The sequence below is a fragment of the Ochotona curzoniae genome, unplaced genomic scaffold (genome assembly GCF_017591425.1).
Source record: "Ochotona curzoniae isolate NIBS_2020 unplaced genomic scaffold, NIBS_Ocur_1.0 contig_2723, whole genome shotgun sequence".
Classification (NCBI taxonomy): domain Eukaryota; kingdom Metazoa; phylum Chordata; class Mammalia; order Lagomorpha; family Ochotonidae; genus Ochotona; species Ochotona curzoniae.
Genome location: NW_024465573.1, coordinates 11,141,781 through 11,167,467, shown reverse-complemented (window position 1 = coordinate 11,167,467; position 25,687 = coordinate 11,141,781). Strand labels below are relative to the sequence as shown.

General features: G+C 37.6%; 1 protein-coding gene across 1 annotated transcript in view; it reads right to left on the bottom strand.

Moving 5' to 3' along the window:
• CEP126 (centrosomal protein 126) overlaps positions 1-23,670 on the bottom strand; it is a 56,008-nt gene extending 32,338 nt beyond the window's left edge. The window contains exons 1-5 of the mRNA XM_040977219.1: positions 23,543-23,670; positions 20,525-20,644; positions 13,804-13,949; positions 11,131-11,242; positions 2,721-2,919 (exon numbers count right to left, since the gene is read on the bottom strand). Coding sequence (XP_040833153.1) covers positions 2,721-2,919; positions 11,131-11,242; positions 13,804-13,949; positions 20,525-20,644; positions 23,543-23,670 — 705 coding nt within the window. The remainder of the gene's footprint in view (positions 1-2,720; positions 2,920-11,130; positions 11,243-13,803; positions 13,950-20,524; positions 20,645-23,542) is intronic.
• Positions 23,671-25,687: the final 2,017 nt, after the last annotated feature.

Here is a 25,687-nt window from a genome sequence, read left to right as displayed (position 1 = left end):
CACTAGGTAACTGGATGAGTTCTCCTTTCTTTTTATGGGACCTGGGGCAGAACCTGGGCTGGTGGTTCATTCTGCCGGGAAAGCCTCTTTCCCTGGAGTTCAGTTTGCTGCAAGCCTGATGTTGGGCACTTTAGTTCCCCCATGGACTCCTGGTCCCGGGCCAGTGTGTTGGGGGAACCCCACACTGAGGTGGTGATGATGATCCCCTGTGTAGCCTGTGACCATTGTCCATCCAACAGGGAATAGCAGGAGGATGCTCTTCTTATCCCTACTGGACCACTGGACTTTAATTCCCTCTTTGGACTCTCCCCCACCCCCACCTCATGGGTGTGACCACCTCAACCATTCCCTGCCCCCAACTCCCCAATGGGCTGCCCCTGGCAAATCTAGGCCCACTTCAACTCATATCTAATCTAAAACTTCAAAGGCTCATTTCTTTGCACCACCAAATTTGGCCTCAATACTCTAAACAACTTTTCTAAGTTGCTGCTTAGTGGCCTTCTGGATCTTGATATCCTATGAGATCTCTTCAACTTCTGCAGGTGCTGGGGGAAATGGAAAGAGATCCTCTGTCTACAATCCAAGCCCACTCTTCGTTCTGTCTGCTTACCTGCCCAAGTGCTTCTTGCCCTCAGGAACCCATGTCTCTTTTGAACTCCTCTTCTTCCTCCTAGCTCTCTTTGTTTCCACAACAAATTGGAGGTGAGGGCCACAGGATGACTGTTGAACACCCAACCCCTGTGGACTCCTCTATTCAACTGGGAAAACCGTACCAGGCTGTCGTCCCACATGGTGGGACCCTGTTCGCCACCTTGCCTTTTTTCCTCTCTCCTGCCTTTCATCCCCCCTCTGTGTGAGGGTCTCTCCCCACTGGGGATCTGAGCTGCCACAATCACTTCTTTGATCCTGACTCAGACTAATTGTGAAGGAAACTTCTCATAGCTTCTCAGCCATTGCTGACTCCACAGGCTATTCCAACCAGGTTAATGTTGGTCTACTACTTGTTTCAAGTGATGGGTAAATGCAACCTCTCGCCTCTCAACAGATTCTTTTCTAGATTTTTGGCTCTTGGGCCTCACCCTCTATGAAAATCTGAGGTTACAAAAATCCTGCCACCTTGGGCTCTGAATAATCCAGCTAGGCTGGAGAGTTCAAGGCCCCTAGAGTTGCTACTTGGCTGTTTGCTAAAAATTTCAAAACCCTGTAACTCTCAGATTTCCAGCCATGCCAACTAATTTTCTTCTGCAAGGCAGCTGGACTCAACACAAATTAGACACTGACTCAATCTGACCTCCAAAATCTCTGTGATCTAGATAATTTGTCACTGTAATGATAAACAGAGATCTCTCCTATGTTTAAGCCTTCTTTTTCTCCATTCTCACCCTCCATCAATCCTGCTTTCCCTCTCAAGTTCTTCTAGCACACTACGAACTCTCAGCCTTCTTAACTCACTATTCCCCTAACCAATCTGACTTCTAAGCATTCACACCAGAAGACTCTACTTTCCCTGCTCAGCCTCTTTCATATGCTGAACCCCAATCACTTGCCCCTATTTCCCCTTCCTCCACCTCCAGGACAAAGTTCCCCCCTTTCCCACAACAGCAGTCACAATCGCTCTCCCTGCCCACCCTCTGCTTTCTCTGTTAAATCAGCTGCACCCTGTGGCTGTAGTTTCTCAAAGGCCACTTTAAATTTTTTCCCTCCCCCACCTTTTAGCCAACAGGGGCAAGATAAGAGATAAGCGAAATAACATCTACATAAAAAACCCCATTGCTTGCCAAAATTGTTTTGTATCTTGATCTAGCAGAGCCCACCAAAAGCAATGAATAGTCATCTCCTGTTAGCGACCTCTTATGAGAGATTTTTACAGAGTTACAACTTTGTGATAAATGTTTTCTAATTGTAAACTCACGTTACTATACACAGGAAGTGATTCTAATCAATTAATTGTAATTTTTAAAGTGTCTAAAGATCTTAAATCATTGCTGAAACTGGTTTATCATTCTTTTCTAAACTAAGATTGCTTTATCAACACAAAACCCCTTTGGTCATGTAACTTAAATCTCTAATGAGCTGTTTTTAAAAGTATTTTTTAGTGACTGACATATACTTGTGCTTAAGTTTGCTAATCAATCAAGTTACTCATGCTGTATTCTCAATGCTTTTTCTGATGTATAATTTATAGGTTAACTGTAAAACTACTTTTATAACAGCCATCAAACCTTAAAAAAACTCATGTGTTATTCATAAAAAAATAAAGTCTGTGAACACATAGAAAAATTAGCTGAAATCTATATTCATTTGTTTAAAAAGTAATAAAGGAAATGTTCTTCTAGGAATAAATTAGAAGCACCATTTAGCTAAATCTGTCATATTTCTGTATGAACCTGACATATTATAATTTTCAGGTTTTTTTGTAAAATATTTTTAAACAATGTCATTTATATTATATTGCATTTATAAACTGCTTTAATATCTTTACAAAAGCATTTACAAAGCACCTATTTTTTGAAATAGAAGAGACATGAAGAAAAAAATACACAAGGAAAAAGCCAAAAAATGCTTCTCTAGTGTCTGTGATGAATTTGTGCTAATTTATATAAAACTTTTTTCATGCCTATTTGGCTAATGCCATACATTAGCCTTGAAAAATAAGGCAAAAGGAGGGGGTAAAGTTATTATTAGAAATTAAAATATTAATAACACTTATAGTTTCATACTTGCAAGCTGCTGAGGTGTTGATCTTTTAGAAGTTTTTCAGTTTCCTCTAGTTTAAGCTGGAATACATTTTTCCTAGGAGCCTGGTGTGCCCCACTGTTTTCCTTCATTTCCTTGGCACAGTTGTTTTTGGTTAAGAGATGTTTCTGACACTTTTGTTCATTTTTTGACAATGGTGAAGGCAAGGCAGAATCTACAGCTCTGTAAACCAGGAATAAAAAAAGATTTAGTATATTTAAGTAAAATCTACTCTTTCCTGTAATTATATTAATGATGCATTTATGTGATATATGTATTTATCCAGCTAATCACATATAAGGATATTGGAGAAATGAAGATACACTATAATGGGAATTTAGAAAAACCAGTAGAAATAAATGATTGAGATTATAGCACCAATAAAGAATTCTACCTTCATGTAGGAATAACATGGCTTTAAATTATTAAATCCTCTTTCTCCAGCATCTGAGATAGGGATAGAAGTAATTTCTATAGATGAGTCAGCCCTCTGTTTGAGAGCTTTCTTATATGAATAACATGTTTTACTGTTTGTTCTGAGTTGATGTCATATCAGGAAAGTATTCCTAAACCCTAATAAAGTTGGTTGAAGGTTCAAGCAGAGAGACATACTAAAATTGTTTGACAGGATATACAGAAATTTCTTCCTTCGTTAATAATATTTGGGAGCTTGGTTCTTACTCAGTGGAGAAGATTTCATATATTTGCTTTTAGTTGATGTAGGAATATAATCAGGAATGGTGGTACATTATATACAGGTCTACTTTTAGTGTGCTAAAATGCCATCACACACTATTAAAATTTTCTGTCTTCTAGAAACCCATATAATATATTTCAGCATATATACAGTGGGAAAAAAATAGAAAAACAAAGGAGTATCTGGTGGGGGAAGGGGGAATAAAACAGGGAATGGGGATAAAGGCACCATACAGCTAGCTGACTATCTGCTGCATAGGGCTTACCAGTGCATGAATCCCAAGGGCATTTGGTCCCAATTCAACTGAATGATTCCCAATTTAGTGATAAAAATGTTTTTTAAAAGGAGAAACATGTGACATACATCTATCTCCAATACCCATATATATTCTTATTTGGACAGACTGAAATAGTCAATGTTAAAGATTCCTGACTGTCCCTTTGTCATCACAGGGAAATAAGAGATCAAGAAGATACGTAATACAAGTTCTTGAACATTAAGATTTTGTGTTTGTCTTTTGCTTTCACAGATGCTACTCTTCAAAAATCTTCCAGTTCAGTTACCCTTCCCCGCAAAATATAGCTACATCTACAAAATATCTAATAAACTCATGTATTTACCTTTAAAGTTGTCGTCTCTCAACTTTTTCTTCTCTATTGCTTTCTTCTCTACTCCACTTTCTTCTCTTCTCTTCTCTACTTTCTTCCCCCAGTTAGGAGGATTGTAGGGATGGACAGGAAAAAAAGGAGATGGGGAGGTAGAAATAACAGGAGAGGAAAGCATGGGAGGAAACGAAGAAGAAAAAGGAGAAACTGGGGAGGAAAAAGCTAAGTAAGTCGAAGGCAAGCATGGAGAAGGGGATGAACACAAAGCAGAAGGTAAAACAGATGAATGAGGTAAGGATGGAGGAGGAAGAAAGGAAGGTGAAGGAGAGGAAAGAGTAGACGAAGAGGAAGAAAAATGTGTAGAGAGTGGAGAAGATGTAGAAGAGGAAGACGAAGAGGATGGAGAATGACAGGGTGGTGGACGGGAAACAATTGAGGCAGGCAGCTGGTCTACAGGGATCTGGGACTGATTTGAGAGAGTCGTCACTTGTGGAAGAGATTTCAGGACTGACTGAAAAGTATTCAATCTAGCAGGATGTTCAGGCAATGGACTGACATAAGAAAGAGTGGGAACTGGCTGATGAGGGGGGTGACTGGATAAACAGGAAGGCTTCAAAACAGGGAGAGAATCCAAAGGGGTTGGGGAAATCAATCGAGCTGGAAGGGAACGACGAACAAGGGCAGGCATCAGAGTAGCTGGAGTAGAACGCTGTGCTGAGAGGAAATGTTTGGGTCTGAAGGTTTTGTAAAATAACTTGTTTTGTGAGTCAGGTTCAGGAAGGACTGGAGAACTTTGGGATGGGTGGGGTAGATGGTCTGATGGGCCAGGCAGGCCAGAAGAAATAGGGAGTGGCAGACCAGGGAAACTGTTAGAAAAGCTGGAAGTAACTGGAGGATGAGGAAGACACTTGATTGGATGAGATGGTAATGGGGCTGTTATAAAAGACTTAGGAAGAGTAGAGGGAATAGAAGCATGAATAGGCTGGTGGGTTGGAGGAAGAGTTGGGTAGCTAGGAAGAATGTGGGAACGATGAGATAGCGATGGGACCCGTGGAGGAGACAGCTGATTAGGTAGATAGGGATCATGTGTGGAGACAGCTGGACAAGCAGGAATGGATCTGCGCAGGTGGAAAAGCATTTGGATAGGCAGGCAGAAAGAGCCTTATTAAGACGGTTTCTTTGTGTGCTTTAAAGTTGTCTCTCATCATTCATGTTATTTTAATTCATTTTATTTTCTTCCCCTTGGGATCCAGGCATGATCTTTTTACCAATCAGTGTCCTTTCACACGGACTGAGAAATATACATTACTTACTCAGGTTCCCCTTTCCTGATTCCTTGCTCTTATTTTCACTTCTTAGAGAAGTGAAACATGAATATAGGCAGGAAAAATCTCCTGCACAGCACAGGTGCAAAGGGCAATTAAAGATCAAACAGACAAGTGCTCAGCTCTGTCCAGACTTCTCAGGGCAGCATGTGGTTCAAGATCAACTGTCTCACCCAAAATACATGGGTATTGGAGATAGATATCTAATATATCATACTGCTAAAGTATTTAATACAGGAGCGATTATTCCCTCTTTTACCCTGTAGCTGCCAGAAGGGCAGCTTTCTGATAAGAATCTGGTTATGATGAAGACTGATCACCCACAACATTTTTAATTTTATACTCTTGTTGATATTCTTATATTTCATTATTTCCTGAAGTAGTTTCTGTGTCTGATTCTTCTTGCTTAAGCACTAGAAGTCCTATACTTTTTTATACTTTTTTCTCTTTTGAATGATCACATTGCCAGCATTCTTAATGGTAGATTTTACCTACCATTAATAATTTCTACATTAGAACTATCTTTAATGAATAGTGCTTTTTTGACAGCTCATTTTGTTGGTATTCCTTTATTCCTGAACATACATTTATATTCAACTGAAAGTTTATCTCAGTGATAATAATATTTGTAGCTTAATTATATATGCAATAAATGTAAACATTTCCTTTAACCTAACAACTCATCCTTTATATTTTAATGTGTCACTTTTATATAGCATTTTATAAATTACAAAGCACTTTCAAATACTTTATTCAATATTGTTAGCTATCTATGGAGAGAAGTCCATGGTACTTTTTATAACTGTACACATTTCTGATCCAGATAACAATTTTCTGATGCATTTACACACACACATACTCACAACCCGTCTCCTGGAAATGGATCTCATCAGCAGTTACAGCCATAAAAATATATAATAAAGCAAAAACTAAGGTATTTTAATGCAGAATAAAAATAACTTCTTACAAAGATGATATATGGGGCCCGGCACAGGTGGCCTAGCAGCTTAAAGTCCTCTCCTTGAACGCGCTGGGATCCCATATGGGCACCGGTTCTAATCCTGGCAGCTCCACTTCCCATCCAGCTCCCTGCTTGTGGCCTGAGAAAGCAGTCGAGGACGGCCCAAAGCTTTGAGACCCTGCACCCGCGTGGGAAACCCGTAAGAGGCTCGTGGTTCCCAGCTCCGGATCGGCGCAGTACTAGGCATTGCACTCACCTGGGGAGTGAATCATCGGATGGAACATCTTCCTCTCTATCTCTCCTCCTCTCTGTATATCTGACTTTGTAATAAAAATAAATAAATCTTTAAAAAAGATGATATATGCTATTTAATAATCCTAGAAAGATTTTCTGTTTACTTCTTTCAGGTAAGTAAAAATTGTTTTGACAGTTTAACTTTTCTAAAACTTCAAGCAACTAAACATAATAAAATATCCATGCTCTCATTTATTGTACTGATTTATTTTTTACTGAATATATCTGATTCATGCAAAGAGTAGTAACATGTACAAAACAAAAATCTAAAGATGAAGAACCCTGTATTTAATAATTTATATTACTTTTTTTTTAAGATTTATTTTTATTATTTTCTCATTGGAAAGGCGGATATACAGAGAGGAGAGACAGAGAGGAAGATCTTCCGTCCGATGATTCACTCCCCAAGTGAGCACAACGGTCGATGCTATGCCGATCCGAAGCCAGGAGCCTCTTCCGGGTCTCCCACACGGGTGCAGGGTCCCAAAGCTTTGGGCCTTCCTCTGCTGCTTTCCCGGGCCACAGGCAGGGAGCTGGAAGGGAAGTGGAGCTGCCGGGATTAGAACCGGCGCCCATATGGGATCCTGGGCGTGCTAGGCGAGGACCTTAACCACTTGCGCCACCGCGCCGGGCCCTATATTACTTTTATATTAAAATATTTAAGGGTTATTTAAAAAGACTGAATTTACTGTAAGCCTCAAGACCCATCCTATCTGTCATGCATTTTTCAGACAAGCTTTTCCTTGAGTACCCTAACATTATACTGTCTTCACGTTCCTCAATTTCCATTTGTTCTTAAACCCCTGCTATCTGGCTTTCACCCTACTATTTCAATGCACTGCTTTGTGACGAACTAACTTAGTAACTAAATATGGTCTTGACCATTCTTTCTTGACTTTAACTCATGTTCAACTGATTATTTTCCTACTTCTCTGGTTATCCTTTGAATGGTCTTGCTTGAGCCCTTCTTTCTTCACCTATCCTTTACATGTCAGAATTATTGAGTTATGTTCTTTTCTTACTTTACCAGTACCCTGTATGTAATTTTATATATTATCCGTGTGAACTTATCTATAACCGTGTGAGAATAAAGTGTTAACAAATTCCATTTGTCCATTAAGGACAAATTCAACTTTGGGCTAACTTTCTAAGTCTGGATGGTAAGTATCATATTCTGACAAGTGAGCTGTCACTTGTTGGGGCTTGGTAGGGAAACAGGAAAGACTAGCTTCTCAATTGCTTTTTGGCTGCCATGAAGCTTGCCTCCCAGTGAAGGACGCTGCATTTTTGGCATGCAGTGTTTTGTGTCCTCCTGTAAATGAAGGCAAGAATGGGTACTTAACTTATGGGAGTTTGATTTTTTTAGTTTAGCTTAAGCCCATCACTGGTACATATGGAGCCATGGCTGTAGTTCTGCTATAATTTCACCAATCTATTGCTGACAGTCATACCTACCTATATTGACAATCCAGATCTCTTGCCATGAGAATCTAGTTCCTGAATATCCCATATCTCAAATTCAAAATTTATAATTCTCTGTTCAATCACTCTCTCACAGTGACTTTTAGTGTTTTTCACTAAAAAATGAACACTTAATGTGAAACTTTCCTTCCACCTCATACTCCCTTATTTTGATAGATCATTTCACCATCCATTCAGTGACCAAAACTAATCTCAGGAGACATCCTTAATTCTTACTAATCATTTTCCAGTTCTTAAACCATTACCAAAAAACATTGATTCTGCCTCCTAAAAAGTCAAGATTTTTGTTTAAAAAGTATCACTCTTCATGATTTTTCTATCTATAGTTTTATTCTGTTATTGTCCACTGGCAATTCTAAAGTGTTAATGATTTCTTCAGATCTTTTAACAATTGTATTTAGAACAAATACATTATAAAGGCTCTTATTGACTTAATTCATGGCTTTTTCTCTAACCTATCTTTCCACAACTCTGTTCTCATTGTACACACTAGCCAAACTGAACTGCTTGAAGTTCCCTTAACACAACATGCCCTTTATGTTTTTTAACTCTTATGACTTTTTAAACACTATTTTTTATATCTGAAGTTCTCTCTGAAAATTTGTCTGAGATGAATATTTCCCTTATCTATTAAACTTGAGGTAAAGCTTATATCCTCTGTTAAATGTTCCCTTATGTCTATCGTGTTTCTCCACTTAAAATATTACTGTTTCCAACACATATAACACTGAAAAAAAAATAACAGAAGGAACAGCAGCATGTGAAAGATTCACTGTGTTCTAGAACATGTCTAAAATTTAATTGCTACATTTCTTTCACTAATATTTTGAGATAATTTTCTCACTTCTGCTTTATACTTCTCTATCACTTTGCTAATTTTTGTGGCAGTCCCCAGTAAGAGGAACACAAGTATATTTTCATACTGGAAGCATTAGACTGTATTATAATGCAATTTAATCAGATCTCATTCACATGTGTAACTCATACTAATAAATGGCGCGGCATAGAAAAGGCCCGTATCCAGCATAGAACAGATTCTTAAGACATTTCACATTTTTATCCTATTCTGTCTTTCTAGACTATAATCACATAGGCTCATCACATAGGCACTCATTCAAACATACCAGATCTCTAATCTTAAATTAAATGGTTCTTTATCTCCTCTATTGTCCTATTATTCTTTAACTGACTCATAATTCTTATATTTCTATTTCCTTCTTACCATTTGTTTCTTAGTGGTGCTATCTATTTTGTGCACCTGCAACTCCACTGAAATTTCTCTGACAAAAAGTGCTAGTGACTTTTTTTGTTGTAAATACAATGGACATGTTGCTAAAAATTATATTCTTGCTTTTTTCAGATTCAATTTCCACTTAGCTCTGTGCTCCCGAGACCGAATTACTCCTGCCTCTGATTTATGGCTGAATATGGCCAATGGATGGCATTTTCAGGAGATGGGAGAGTAACAGAATAAAGAGGCATTTGATAATCATTCCTCTGGCTTCCTCACTGCTAGATGTCTTTCAGCAATGGATATGTTCATTCAGGTAGGACCACAGTCCTGTACAGCAGCTCTTTTCCACAGCTATAGCTCTTTTTAGCTTATCTCTGCTTACAAATACTGACTTTGTTGTCAGTTCTCTGAGAGAGCCAGTATCTGTTACTGCTTCCTAACCTTTTTAAATTAACCTCTCACTATTTTTTAAAAGACTTATTTATTTCTATTGGAAACTCAGATATACAGAGGAGGAGAGACAGAGAGGAAGATACTGTCTCCAGATTCACTCCCCAAGTGGCCACAATGGCAGGAGCTGAGCCAATCCGAAGCCTGGAGCCAAGAGCTTCTTCCAAGTCTCCCACATGGGTGCAGGGTCCCAAGGCTTTGGGTTGTCCTCGACTGCTGCCCTAGGCTACAAGCAGAGAGCTGGATGGGAAGGGGGGCTGCTGGGGGTATGAACCAGAGCCCGTATGGGATCTCAGTGCACATAAGGCGAAGACTTTAGCCACCAGGCTACTGTCCTGTGCCACTCTCATTCACTCTTCAATGTGCTTCTTGTTTCTTGCCAAGATTCTGATTGATAAAACACCTTTACACTATCAATTTATATAGGAGCCATTTGATCCCTGTTATGAAACGCTACACTTAGTTTCCACTATACTACCCTCTCATACAATTTCTGTGATTCTGTCTTTGTGATTTCCATAATAGTGTTCTCTTCTCATCCTTTAGCTGCCAACAGAGTCATTCTATCCACACCCTTCTCTGCTTGTACTTTCTTAGACTGTTGTTCTCTGGCATTATTGTTACCTGAATTGTACATATCTTTGTATAAGTAAATGTTAAATATTATCATTACTCATTTGATACTATTTTATACTTTGATGAGTTATTATTTCATTTCTGTTTTAGATTGTACATTAGGGTTAAAATTTTACAGTGCTATACTTTTTTATATCTCCTTATAACACTTGAAATAGTTCTGTGTTGTAGTAATAGTAACAAATACTTGGAATAAGTAAATGGAGAACACAAGGTACCAGAGGGTGCTCTGTGGCTGATTGGCCCATTTTGCTTCTAGATGATTCATTTATGTCATCCTGAAAGGGAGTCAGGAGACACTGTAGCTTTTTTTTCTTGAGATATCCAGGTAAGACTTAGGATGAAAAATTCATTTCTACCACAGTTATTCTTTTTACTACTATTTATACCACTGTTAGTACAATTTTCTCCTCTCAGTGAAGATGAACTAATAATAGTACTAATATTTCATAATAGTTTTGATGATAGTTTATGATTGAACATTATGTAGTATTTATAATGTGAAAGACTTTTAGACAACAAACTGGAATTCTGACTTAACTCTCACAGCAATTTATACTCTATTTCAATGTAATTTGTGAAAACAGAGTTATCAGTCCTAAAATAGAGGTGAGGAGTAATTAATAATAAAGGCATATAAACAAACAATTACAGAGATATATAAGCAGTATATCTAAAAATAATTACACATGATACTATAAATTACTTACTTCCAATTCACTGTTTGTCTGTAGGAAAATGGAATGTTTACTTCTGATTTTAAGTTAGATTCCTGAATTTGTTTCAGGGCTTCTTCTAAAGGAGGAACTGGTTTTTGAAAAGCTAAAGGGAAAAATAAAGAAAACAAACAAAACCAGATTATGTCATTTTCAATATATCTCTGTATGTAATTTGTCAATGATACAAAATCTGCCTAAAACCTTCTAGAAAAGAAAGCACTTTTAGAGTAGTTTAAATATTTTAATTTTGACATCTAATCCCTCAGAAAGACCTGTTAACTCAAAAATTTCACTATGAATTATCTGAAAAAATCTTTGATAAATTCTTAGGTTTTCCATTCTGGCATGAAATCCCCTCTATCTTTGATTTTGTAGTTTGATAGATTCCTGACCAAATTAAAGATAGCTCTATAAAGACAGAGGAGAATATGGAAATATCAAACAACATTTGTTGAATACTATAATGACTTTTTTTTCTTTTTAAAACAACTTGTTTTATTTTTATTAGAAAGTCAGATCTATAGAGAGATGGAGAGACAGAGAGAAAGATCTTCCATCTACTGGTTCACTCCCCATGTGGCCACAACAGCTCGAGCTGAGCCGATCCAAACCCAGGAGCCAGGAGTCTCTTCCGGGTCTCCCACAAGGGTGCAGGGTCCCAAGGTTTTGGGCCATGCTCCATTGTTTTCCCAGGGCACTAGCAGGGAGCTGGATGGGAAGTGGAGCAGCCAGGACATGAACTAGCAGCCATTTGGGATCCCAGTGGTTGCAAGGTGAGGATTTAGCCTATCATGCCAGGCTATTATTATGACTTTTTAAAATTTCATTTGTTTGGGGCCCAGCGCAATAGCATAGTGATTAAAGTCCTTGCCTTGCATGCACTGGGATTCCAGGGCCCAGTGCGATAGCGTAATGGTTAAAGTCCTCGCCTTACATGCACCCGGATCCCATATGGGCGCCAGTTCTAATCCCTGATGACCCACTTCCCATCCAGCTCCTTGCTTGTGACCTGGGAAAGCAGTAGAGGATGACCCAAAGCTTTGGGACCCTAAACATGCGTGGGAGACCTGGAAAGAAGTTCCTGGCTCCTGGCTTTGGACTGGCACAGCACCGGCTGTTGTGGCCACTTGGGGAGTGAATCATCAGATGGAAGACCTTCCTGTCTCTTCTCCTCTCTGTATAACCACCTTTTTGATAAAAATAAATAAATCTTAAAAAAAAAACAACCTTCATTTGCTTGACATGTGGTGATCAAGAGCTTGACAGAGACAAAAAGTAAGCACTCATTTACTGGTTGACTCTCCAAATGTCTGCAATGATTGGGACTAAGGCAGGCTGAAGCCAACAGCTGTGACGTCAACCCAGGTCTCCCATGTGGGAGGCAGAACCCAATGACTTGAACCTTCACTGCTGACTACCGGAGTCTACATTACCAGCAAGCTGGAAACAGAAGTTTGAGGCAGAGATTGAACACAGATACTTCAATGATGGATGTGGATATTTTAACTGGTGCCTTACATCCAGGTTAATTGTCCACACCACAGATCTTATTTTCAAGTACTTTACAAGTATTAACTAAGGTAATCATCACTATTGCCTATGAAGCAGATGCTATTTTAATTTTACAATTGAGGAAACCAAGGCAAAACCAAGAAGGTAATTTGTTCAAGGTGATGCATTATTATAGACACTCACCCTGATCTGCATAACCTCTACACCAACTGGATATTCTGTTTGTACTCATTCCCCAAAGCCTTTGAATGTATACTTACGTATTCAAAATATCCCATTTCTACTATTTCTCTAGAAATATTCTCTTCCCTCTGTTATTCAAGTGGAAACATAACTGTCTTTCAAGGATATTGTTTCTCTGGTGTCTCAGGCAGAGTCATTACTTTTCTCCCATTGTGTGCTACAAATAATGTAAAGCTCAGAAGCAGGGTAAGTGCGTTTCTACCTTCAGTTCCTCATTGATAGCACAAACTTTCTTTGCTGTTTTCTTCCCTAAAATACTCGATTGTCATTGACTTCTAAGATACCACAAAATTCACAGTTACCCTACAATACTTAGGCAAAACAGTTTATCACTATGTAAGGGTTAGTTCAAACTTGAACTCTAAAGAGAATCCATTTCCCTGATGAATGGTGATAATCTAATTACGAAGGATCAATACTCTTAGTGTAAATGTGACACAAAGAACCATCCAAACTTATTTAAATTCATAACTATGATTATAGGTCTTAAATTGCTGGCTTACATTATTCTGAGACTTACTTTTTCAAATATGATTTGGGAACAAGCTGTGAATAAAATACCCGAATGAATGTGACAGTGATTTCCTGAACTCAATTCTTAAATGGTATGTTTATAAGCCACTTTTTCTACTAAATCAATTTAAAAAGACAGAGCACTAATCCAGTCTGTAGTTGATTCAAATTTGTGAGTTTTCAGAATTTCCTAGAGTCAACAAATTGTTTGCAAATTAAGCCACAGTCAAGTAACTATTTTTCATTAAGTTACAGTTCTATTACTCAAAATATACATGGGTCATTTTTAGACTGAATTTCCAATTTGTTTCTAAAATACCATTTAATTATCCACTCAAGTAAAATCAAACTATAACATTACTTTTTGTTCTTATATTAATCCACAAATAAAGGCACCTGCTCTCCTCCGCTGAGAAAGAGGAATATGGGCACGCTGAAATTTTTCAGTAACTTCTTCAAGTTTCTGTTTTCTTTCTTGAAGAATTTGTTCTCTGATTTGGTATTCTTTTTCTTCTTGTTCTTTTCGTTTTTCTTCAAAAGCTCTATGTTTAAAACATAAAGCAGATAACAGAAATAGGCAGTAAGTCAAAAAATCACAACAAAGGAAATAGCTTCAAAACATTATGAGTTTGTTAAATAATGTTTACATTTCAAAAGTTACATAGAACATTTTAAAGATAGCTTTTATTTATTGAGAGGCAGAGAGTAAAAGGGGGAAAGGGAGAGATCTTCCACCCATTGTTTCATTCTCCAAAAAATCCACACAGAGCTGAACCTTCCCCAGGATGGAGCCAGGTATTCCATTGGGGTCTCCTTTGTGGAAGGCAGGGATTCAGGTACTTTCATAGCTACTGCCTCTCAGCGTGAACATTAGCAGGGCTGTGCAGTTGGAAGCCAGGACCAGATCCCAGGCATTATGATGTGGAATGTGGGCGTCCAAACTAGCATCTTAACACCTGTGATAAACTTCCTTTTCACACTTTGTACTTAAAAAAACAGGTACTTGATACGAATTTAAATAACTTTGTGAATGGTAACTCAAGGTTACTTGCAAGAGAATACTTAGACCCATTCTAATTTCTGGAAGGTCTGAATAGCTGTTCCCATCTCCCAAGCTTTGCATAAGAAAATCTTTTCTAAAAACCAAACCAAACCAAACAAAAAATTCTCTTTTAAGGAAGCTATGCTATTTTCTGTAATGTGAAAATTAGATAAATAATGGGACATACAAGAACTACTGTGTCACCTTTTCTTTTAGACCAAAGGTTTAAAATTAGCTGTCATATCAAATTTGAATCGTGATAAAAATCCAAGCTATTCATACAAAAAATGTTAATTTCTAACTTGAAAGACTGGAAGATATAAACTTCTCTCATAATTCTTGTCATTCTTGTCATTCCTTTTTTCTTAACTTTTCTGTTTTATCTACTCCTGGTCAACTAGAGAATTTTTGTTCTCTAGATAAGCAGTTTGGTCTCAAAACATTAATTTTGTACTTGGAAAATATGTGTGTGTATATCTGTGATTTTAATAATTATCTGCTGGAAAATGAGAAAAATGGAAAGGCAAATTTGTTAACTCCCTCAAAGAGGAGCTTCTAAATAAAGGGTCTCCTTGGAATGCACAAGGTTAGGGGATGGTTGGTAAGAACTGTTTTAATATTTTTAGTGCTTTGGGTTACTATTAACCATCCAGCTCGAGACCTTCCCTGGATGGAGCATTATTCGAGTCTAAACAACTTTACTTCTGGAAGTAAAACAGCAGATCTTCAGTGGTCCAACCCCTGTGGTAGGCAGAAGGCTACGCGGGGTAGATAGTTTTTGTGTCCCAAAATACCTCCCAGTCCCATCCTATCACAAGGAGGTACTTCCACTACTTGACTTAACTGCACGGGAAGTCTAAGCCAGCTGACTAGGCAAGAAAAGAAAATAAGCACTGAAAATGATACATGACATGGTATTCTATATAGAAAGATGAGGCTGGCATTGTGACACAGTGTCCTAAGCTGCTACTTTGAATGCCAGAAGCTCATAATGGAGTGGTAGTTCAAGTACTGAATGCTCTTCCCTGAAATCAGCCTGTGTCTAATATGCTGGGAAGGTAGCCCAAGTTCTTGAAGCCTGAACAGCCAAAATAATTTTTAGAAAGAACAAAGTTTTACCTTTCCTGATTTCAAAATTCAGTACAAATCTGTAGTATTCAAAGCAGTATGGTACTAACACAAAGATATGCTTATATACCAATGTCACAGAGTCTTGAAATAAATCCTTTCATATATGGTTATTCAATTTTCTGTAAGGGTGCCAAAGCCATTCTCTGAGGAAAAACAAGCTTTTCAGCAAATAATCTTGGAAGAAAAAGATGCTCATATGCAAAAAAATAAACTGAACCCTTACCTTACAGTATGTACAAGACTCAAAATGGGTCAAATATATAAACATTAGAGCTAAAACTCAGAAGACAACAGAGAAAGTTTTTTCACACTAAATTTGGCAATGGTTTTTTGGCTATGACACTAAAAACATAGAGAAGAAAATAGATAAACGACTCAATAACTGGAAAATTTTATTTATCAAAGGACACCACCAATAAAATGAAAAAATAACGTAAGAAATGGGAGAAAATGCTTGTAAACTAAGCATCTGATAAGGATCTAGGATATATAGAAAACGTCTACAAGACAACTTTGACAAGGGTCTTGAATTGAAATCTTTCCAAATTAGGTATACAAATGCCAAGAAGCACATGTAAAAATATTTACTATCACAAATAATAATTTGGAAAATGAAAATAAAATCACAATGAAATATAATTGAACACTCATTTAGATGGATGTCACCAAAAGGTCACCAAAGAAAGAACACAATTGCTGGCAAGGATATGGAGAAACTAGAATCATTTTGTACTGCTTGTGGGAATGTAAAATGATACAGTCACAGTAACAAATGGCACACTGATTCCTCAGAAACTTAAACATATAATTACTATATCATCAAGCAATTTTGCTTCTGGGAATATAGCCAAAAGAAAATAGGGGTTCATAATTTATACATTTGCCTTTTTCCTATTTTACAAAAGAAGTTTATTTACTTATTTGAAAGGTAGAGCTACAGATAAGATGAGAAAGAAAGAGACAGATCTTCCATCTGCTGGCTTACTCCACAAATGGCGACAATAGCTGGCAATGGGCCAGTCTGAAATCAGGAGCCAGGAGTTTCATTAGGTTCTCTCATTTGCGTGGCAGGTGTCCAAGAATTTGGGTCAACCTCTATTACCTTCCGGAGAAGGGAGCTGAATTAAGTGGAGCAGCTGGATCTTGAAACAGCATCAATATGGAATGTTGGCCTTGCAGGCAGCGGATTAGCCCTTTGCATCACAAGGCTGACCCAATATACCTGCTTTAATAGTAGCATTATTTATGACTGGTAAAAATAGAAAAATAATCCCTGTGTCCATTGACCTATCAATGGATAAACAGAATTTGGCATATGCTTATACAGAGAAAGAAATATTATTCACCCTTAAAAAAGAGTGCTGGGGTAAAACAGAAGTGGGTCTAGCTCTATAAGGGCAATGTGAGGGATCTTTGTGGTGAGGAAATATTCTGTGTCTTGAGAAGTGACAGTGCACAATAAAGGATAGAAACACTTCATAAAATTAATTTTTTAAAAAATATAAACAAAATTGGTAAAAGCATTGGCCTAACTAATCAATAAAAATGGAGAAGTCCCAAATTAATAATATCTGAGATGAAAAAGAAGATATTAAACCCAGATACCACAGAAAGTAATTCCATAAGGAATTACTATAAGCAGCTAGACTGGGAAATGTAGAAATCTAGGTACATTTCTGGATACATAATAACCACAGTGAAAAATGAAGACAGAAAAGCTAGATAGACCAGTAACCAAGATAGAAACTGAATCAGTAATAAGGACCCTTTCAACAAAGAAAAGCCTAGGACTGGATTGCTTCATTGCCCATTTCTGTGAAACTTTTTAAGATTAACTGATTTTAATTCTCCTCAAACTATTGAAAGCCATAAAAGTGGCCTGGGGGTTAGGGAAGTGCTGATTAAGAAGTACAAAGTTTCAGATAGTAGAAGGGATGATGGTATAGCACAACAGCTTAAGCTACTCTTGTGACCCCCCATCCCATACTGGGATGCCCCATTCAAGTACCAGCTGCTCCACATCCAGTCCAGCTTCCTTCTCATGTACCTGGCAAAGCAGCAGAAGTTAGCCCAAGTGCTTTGGCACCAGACACCCACTTGGGAGGCCCAGATTGAGTACTTAGCCCCTGACTTGGCCCTGGACAAGCCCTAATTGTTGCAGCAGTGGAGGAATGAACCAAAGGACTGAAGATCTCTTTCTTTCTCTCTCTGTGTCACTTTGCCATTGAAATAAATATTTCTTAAAAATTATCATGAATTAGTATGGTTTTCTACTGTATAGCATAGTGCCCAGATTAACAATAATTCATTTTATATTGCAAAATAATTAAGATAAATGCTAAGAGTCTTTTAACTATGAGGAAACATTTCAGGTGACATGTTTTCTAGTCTTTTGCAACAAAGTGGATGCAACTGGAGACCGTTGTGCTTAGTGAAGTAAGCTAGACCCCAAATACAAGTATCATATTTCTTTGACTTGTGCAAAAAATATATAAAGTACAAAAATGTAATGCATATGAATGAAATTTTCATCTTGAGATTTGTTTATGATTTATAGCCCCTGTGAATACTCCTTTTGAGCAGTGGTCTAATTTCAACTTGTTTAATTTTTTATAGAGTAGAGGATTAAGCCTGTGAGTATAAAGTAAATTGAGGGTATGTTATCACAATAGCTAACAAGAAAAAGAGTAAGGAATGAGAAAGGAGGGGAGAAAGTAGGGTAGAAATTATCAATATGTGCTTAAAACTGTATATATAAAAGACATGAAATCTGTTCTCTTTATATAAACACACTTAAAATAATAAAATTTTTGGAGTTAACTTGGGAGTCCGTTTGGAGTTAGGATTTCAACTTTGTTGCCTAATTACGGTGCATTAAATCAGATTATTGCCATTTTCTAAGTCTAAAATTAAGACTAAAAAATACTTTTTTTCCTTTATATATTGCTGAATTATTGATATTCAATTAGCTATGTATGCTGTCTGAAAAAATATCCATTTACTTATTTACTAAATGACAGTCCTGAGTAGTAAAGTGAAAACTATTTAGAAAATAATTTCCTTTGTATGTACATCTTAAAATTACTTGGTTTACAAAGCAGCACACTGAATACTGGAGAATGTGACAAAATATATAATGCAAAAAATGGCCAATAGAAACTCAAAAATATCTATTCTGTTCACATTAAATAATTAGTAGAAATAAACAAAGAGTTCTTGATGCTAGGAACATTTTCCTTTGATTAATTCAGGGGACAGCACTGTTGAAGTATAAATCACAAATGGCCAAGAAAAACAAAACACTTATAAAAATCTCCATAAGTATAATTTAAGTGAACAGAATAAACATTAAATTTGTCAGTAATTATGCTTTGAATTATTTAGAACTTAAAAAATGCTAATTTAATTGCCATTCAGTATGTCATCAGTACTTGAGACTATAGCTGAAGTTACAGATTACATGAAGAACACACAGATTTGTCCTTTTCAGAATAAATATTGTTTAACATTTTCTTTCCAAAAAATAGATAAATGGAAAGATAATGGTAACCAAAAATACTATATCCATAGACAAGTTTCTGAAATCCAGAAATGTATTGATATTTTGGCTCCATTTATAAAAGGTGAAATACAAGGACAAATGATTGTTTTAAGATAAATTTTTATGCCTTTACATTTCACTCTAGGGTAATAGGAAAGTAAAGCATAGTAAAATTATATTGGAAAATTTTCTGCCTCCTAAAATTTTTAAATAAAATTTTCTCCTCTATTATTTTCCGCATTAGAATTTAATGAGTATTTGATGAGAGAATATGAGTAAAATTCCATTTATAAAACCTGCTATTTCATAAATCAAGTCAATGATTAGAATATAAATTATTAATAATGTAAGGAGGAACTGTCACACTGTGGTGTTTTCATATGTATTCTGAAATTTTATAGAATTTTGGTTTTTTGTCCTACATAAGAATTTCTTGACTAAGATGTTTATAATTCCAATTATAAAAGAGCAAACTGAGGCTCAAAGAGATGAAATCAACATTCTAGTGAATAAAGCTGAGTTTGTTTTTTAAGGTCTCTGACTCAAAAGTCTATTCATCTTTACTGAATACAATCATGTACCTTTCAGAAGATTCAGGAACTAAGAGAGAAAACCAGAAAACAAACCAAACAAAACCAAAAGCAAGCCTCACTAAATCATTCCAACTATCTCAGAAAATTAAAGAGTTAATTAAAGAGAACTATAAAATACAAGCACAAAAAATTACAGGCAAACAATTCTATTCCCCAAGTGAGATTTGAAGCATATGACCGATGATGTTGTTAGTAGACTCTAGGGGTTTTCTGCAATTCACATATTGTAGAAATATGGAGAAGGCAGCAAAATAGTATTACAATGTGTCATAATTATTGTCTTGAGAGATATCTAACAATTAAAAAATCTTGAAAAATACCAGGTAGTGATTGGATACTTTGCAATTTTACTGTTTTAATTTCCAACTTATACTACGAAATAGTTTTAGGCAGTTATTTATAAAATCATTCTTTATACATCTCCACTTTGTTCACATTTCCCATTTTTTAAATTGAAGGAATGAAGGTAGCATATTTAGAAAACCAATACACAGATGTGAAAAATAAAATGATGGACTTAGTTGGCAGTCCTTTAATTCATCAAATGATTTAAAAAAAAAAACAAAAAATATGTCTTACGATGTGTGATGACACTGTACAGCAAGAGGTTCTGTGATAAGATCACTACGGTCATAGTCGGTGAACTGCACAATGGACTTACTCTCGTTGCACTTCAGGCAGAAATATTTACGACGCTGCATGAATCCTTGTCAGTGTTTTATAAATAGAGAATGGTCATCACTTTTTTAAGAAGCAGTGAAACAATGTTGACTGAATGCTTATGCTTCTGAATCTAATACAATCACTTACTTTTTTCTCCGGTTTGAATCCACAAAATGTTTACGTGCTCGATTTCGGCATATTTTTTGTTGTTGCAATAATATCTGGCGCTCCTCTTCTAAATTTTTCTCTAAATATATTTTCATATCACTGATGAAAGCATCAAGTTAAGAAAAATGGTTTACATTTTCTATAGTTGAATATTAGTGATATCAGAGAAATAAAATTACAGACTCATCCTAATGATGTAATAATGCTTTCATGAAAAAATTGGCATGTTTACACATTAGTTTTAGTATATGACCAACTGTAAAAAAAAAACTGTGACTCACTACTAGAACTTTTTTTTTATTATTTTATTTTATGATACAGTTCCATAGGCTCTGGGATTTCCCCTACTCCCTCCCCAGTCACTACTAGAATTTATGGCTTATCTTAATTCTTGGGCAGGGATTGCTTTTATAATTTATGAGCTTAGATAAAGAGACAGAATATTTTCATTAATTTGATAAGTATCTGAGTACTTACTAACAAGCTGCCTTTTAGGCATGTATATAAGAAAAGGAGAGAAGATTGCATTTAACTAATCTGATGAATTAAACATTTTGATGCATCCTTAACATGCAGTATAAAAGGCCACATATAAAAAATTTAAAAATGAAATAGCAACATAATTGGAATGTTTGGGAGGACAGTTATTTTCCTGTAGATTTTACTATAGGTTACAACCATAAGAGACTAATAAAACCAAACCAAATATAGTCATATGAATCCTGAGTTTTCCCAAAAAAGTAAATGAGCATTTTGGTTTTGCTAAACACCAACTCATTGGAAAGTTATTACCTAAAATTTGACTTCTCTCAAATTGTAATAATATAATTTTATAAAAAATAAAAAATATTACAAGTTAAAATAATAGGATTGGTTTTCCTATTTAGTGATTTCCACTTCATTAATTACCCATGAAATTTGTCAGTAATTCTGTTTTGAATTATTTAAAATTTTAAAAATTCTCATTTGATTGCCAGTTTATTCAGTATCTCATCAATATATGGGAATGTAGCTGAAGTCACAGATTGCATACAGGACACACAGATTTGTCCTGTCCAGAATAAACACTGTTTAAAATTTTCTTTCCAAAAAATACAGGTTCAAATTCTTTTTATGGGGTTCATTTAAATAAAATTATTTTATGCCTCAAATTGACTCATCCTGGTAAAACATAATACAAACATATGGTAAATTTCATTGTACATGATTTGTTCATTTGAAGTGTATTAATTTCAGTATCCTATGGTGTTTTAGTAATGGTATTACATATGTCAAAATCCATGTCTTTGGACTTTTTGGTTGTTTGTATCTAGGCTAGTGGGAACTTATTTCTTTTCAATTATATTGCTCTTTAATCATCTTTGTATCACAGGCCATAATTTATCTGCAGTTTTTACAAGATTTCATTCTATCTCAAGACTAATGCCCAACACAATCACATACATGTATTTATATTTGTGTAAAGTATTCTTGAAGGATTGATAACGATGAAGCAGAAAGGGAAGAAAATCTTGTTCTTTTCTAGCACAGAAACAGCTAAAAGTTTCTCTTCTTCTCTTACATATTGTGCAGTAATATCTAGAAAGGAAGTTGTACCTTTCTTACTGCAAAATGGTGAGTTTTAGTAGCTAGCCATCTTGTTTAAGCCTAGATATTACTATCCCTGTTGCTTGATCATGGAGGCAGAAACCGCATGTATTATGTGATTCATGACATGCATCTTATGAACTTCTTATGAACATCTATATGAACTTTCTAAAGTCTTGTTATACATATGAGTATTTATGTATGAGTATGTGGTGTTTGTATCAATGAAAAAAGCACTATAACTTTACAAAGTGAAGTCTTTGATCATTTAATTAGTGAAATAGAATGATACACTGTCCAAGAATGATTTACAATGCTTCTCCTATTTTCTGAGTTTATTATAAATCGGTGTCAGTGTAATAGCAGTGCAGTGTCCAAGAAAATAAAATGTCCGTGCAGCAGAGTCAAATGCACGCAGAACGTAACCGTGTACAGACCACAGTGTATATCTTGGAGAGGACAGTGCTAGCGATTAGAAAGGGTAAAAGTCAAACTGAGTGGGGCTAATTATGAACAGATGATAGGAAGTGAAAGCTGCTATTGTGGGACATCATTTTGAAAACCTGTCCAAAGAAAGAAAATACAGAGGGGCTGGCAGGTGAAGGGCACCTTGTTCAGAGGAGTGACATTTGCCCTCGGCGAGGCTCTGCACATACCCCTCTCTCTCTGTCTCTCTGGGACGAAGTCTGCCCGGGAGCACACAGTCCACACAAATTGCTTGCTTGCTTGCTTGCTTGCTGTTAAAATTCCAAAAGTTAAAAGGACATTCCAGAAGATGCAAACATGCAAACAGACGACGGGGTTAGGGAAGCAGGGGTTCATTTGTGAAGAGAAATGAAACCACCAGTAACATCAAACAACCAAACCTGAGGTCAAGTCAGAGGCAACGCGGCCTGGGGGTGTCGGGACCCCCCGCTTCTCATTTCCTCTCGGCTGTCTGACGAGCCTGGACGCACACAGAGAGAACACACACCACCCCAGGGAGCCAGCAGCCCTGCTAAACACACCGCGGCTGTGCTGCTGTCACAACGCAGGATAGCAAAACCTCTCACTGTTTTCTCATTTCTCTAAGTGGCATTTATCAAGAAGTGATTAATCTGACGGGAAAGAATAGAAAGTGACAATTCTAAAAGGCAAAATAATAATAATAATAATGATAACTCGCACAGCATACACAGTTGGTATATTTGAAAAGTCCCCAACATTTTACAAAGTTGATGAGTGGGGTGGGACAACGGGGCCGAGCGGGGAGCGGGCACGGATGGGATGGTGGGAGGGAGGGCACCCGCACTAGGATGACTTGCTGGTTTGCATCACCTTGCGTCAGTTGGTCCTGGGGAACGGGAGGGGAAAACACGGCCCCGTTGCCAACACCGCCACCACCCCGGCAGCCACGGGCTGGAAGGATACAGGTAAGCGGCAGGTCGGCGACGCCCGGCGCTCTCTCGAGGGCTGAGGGGCGCTCCGCCACCGGGGTCGGAAGAGTCAGCGCCCAGTCCGGCGACGGCGCTCCTGGCTCCCGGCCTCCCGGCCAGCATCCTTCACCTCAGCGCCGCCTCCTCGCTGGCCCCGAGCGCCTGCTCCCTCATGGCAGCTCGGTTCTCTCAGGCCCCGCGTCACCAGCGCCAGCAGCTTGGTCGCGGCAGCCCCGGGTCCCGCGGTGCGGCGCTAGTGACTGTGGTGGCGACGGAGGCTGCGACTGCGAAGACGGTGCCCGGCGAAAGCAAAGGTGGCGGCGGCACCCGAGCCTTCGCCATCTTGGTAACCAACCGACGCCGCGTCCTTCGCGACTGAAACTGGGGCGGAGCGGCGGGGCGGGCGCCGCTCTCGAGGAGCCAATAGGAGGCGCCAGCGGCCGCCCCCGACGTCCCCCGCGACCCCAGGGCGCCACGTGGTGGCACGAGGGGACCGTTAAATGTTCGTTAGAGCCCCGGACCTCCCGTTCCAGGAGGCTGTTAACCCGGGGTATTGCGAGGCAAAGTTCCCAGAGCAGGCAAATGCCACTGGGCAGATTCTGAAATAAAGTCTCTGGATAATGAAGTGTCGGGTTTGTTGTTGAGCTAGCCTGTGAGCACTATCGCTATTCTCAAACGCCAGCTCTTAAAAAAAAAAAAAAAGTACAAATTTCTCTTTCCTGCATTCCTCCCACCCACTTGTTGATGCTTCTCCCTTTCCTCTGCTGTCATCTTCTTTGCCGTTGCCCTACTTAGAAAGTCTACATTTCACAAGTTCCCAACGGCCCTCACTTGCTTCCAGATTCTGGAAATGGACGAACGGCAAAGACGGCCTGGAAAGGAGTCCAGATTTAAGCTAGCCATCTCTTGGGAGGATATACTAGGTCATGATATTGAAATCGTGTCTGGAGTTGTGTTTTTCAACTAAAGTTTATATGAATAAAACTTGGGAGAAATCCTAGAATTTTTTGTTCAGCATAAAAGCTTTTCTGACTATATTTTGACCAGTTTTTGTTTGTTTTTTAGTGGAAAATGTACGAAGCAAAGATTATTCATTATTCAAATGCCTCTTTTGCCTTTGTATATCATGGTTTTCATTTTTACAGTCGAATTAATAACTTTTCCAGCTGTAACTGCTTGAAACAAAATTTTTACAAACTTGGCTACTATAACAAATTGGAATGTGTTGTTGGTAGTGAGATTTTTAAAGTGCCATAATGAATTCCAATTTTGATTTTAGACACAAAGCTTTTAAGTCCCTTTTAGGAGTGTGACAAGAGAATAAGATATATAACTAAACAGATATACTTGGACAATTATCTAGCTTGGCAAGTTTTAAGTTGTTCTAGTTACAGGAATTGCCCTTGATTATATTCCTATTAATAATATCACAAGTCTGTCTCTCAGGATTTGTAAGCTGGCAAAGTAGGGCAATATAAAATACAAATAAAATGATAAAATTGTGATTGCAATTTGGAGTATTTGGGCACATCTGTTTTTCTGAAAGTGGTTTTGTCTGTTAGTCTGGTATCTTGTAACTCTTAGCTATCTATTGCCCTGTTGCATGTTATATTATCATTAAGAAAAATAATTTAGTTTTTTTAAAAATAAGGTTTCCTTATTTATGTATTCATAGGGTAGAGTACAGGGAGAATGGGGGGAGGGGAAGAGGAAACGTCCATCAACTGGTTTACCTCTCAAATGCCCATAATAGCCATGGCTGGCCCAGGCTGAAGCAGGAGCCAGGATTTCCAGATGGGTTTAGTTTATGGGTGGCAGGGACTCAAATACTTGGGCCATCATTTGTAGCCTTACAGATCATTAGGAAGAAGCAGGATGGGGAGTAAAGGCAAATTTCATCCAATATAGGTTAGGATGTCCTAAGTGGTAGCTTAACATAATGTTAGTTTAAACCTCCAAAAAAATTAGGGTGGTTGTTATGGGGAATCTAGACCATAGGGAATAAGACCAGAAACAATGAAACTAGTTGCAGGTGAGAAGAAAGATGACAGAGAATGGAACTAGGATGGCAGTGATAGAAGTGGCAAGACGTATTTACAGTTTGAACTTCAGTCAATAAGCTATGTTGATGGGTAGGTGA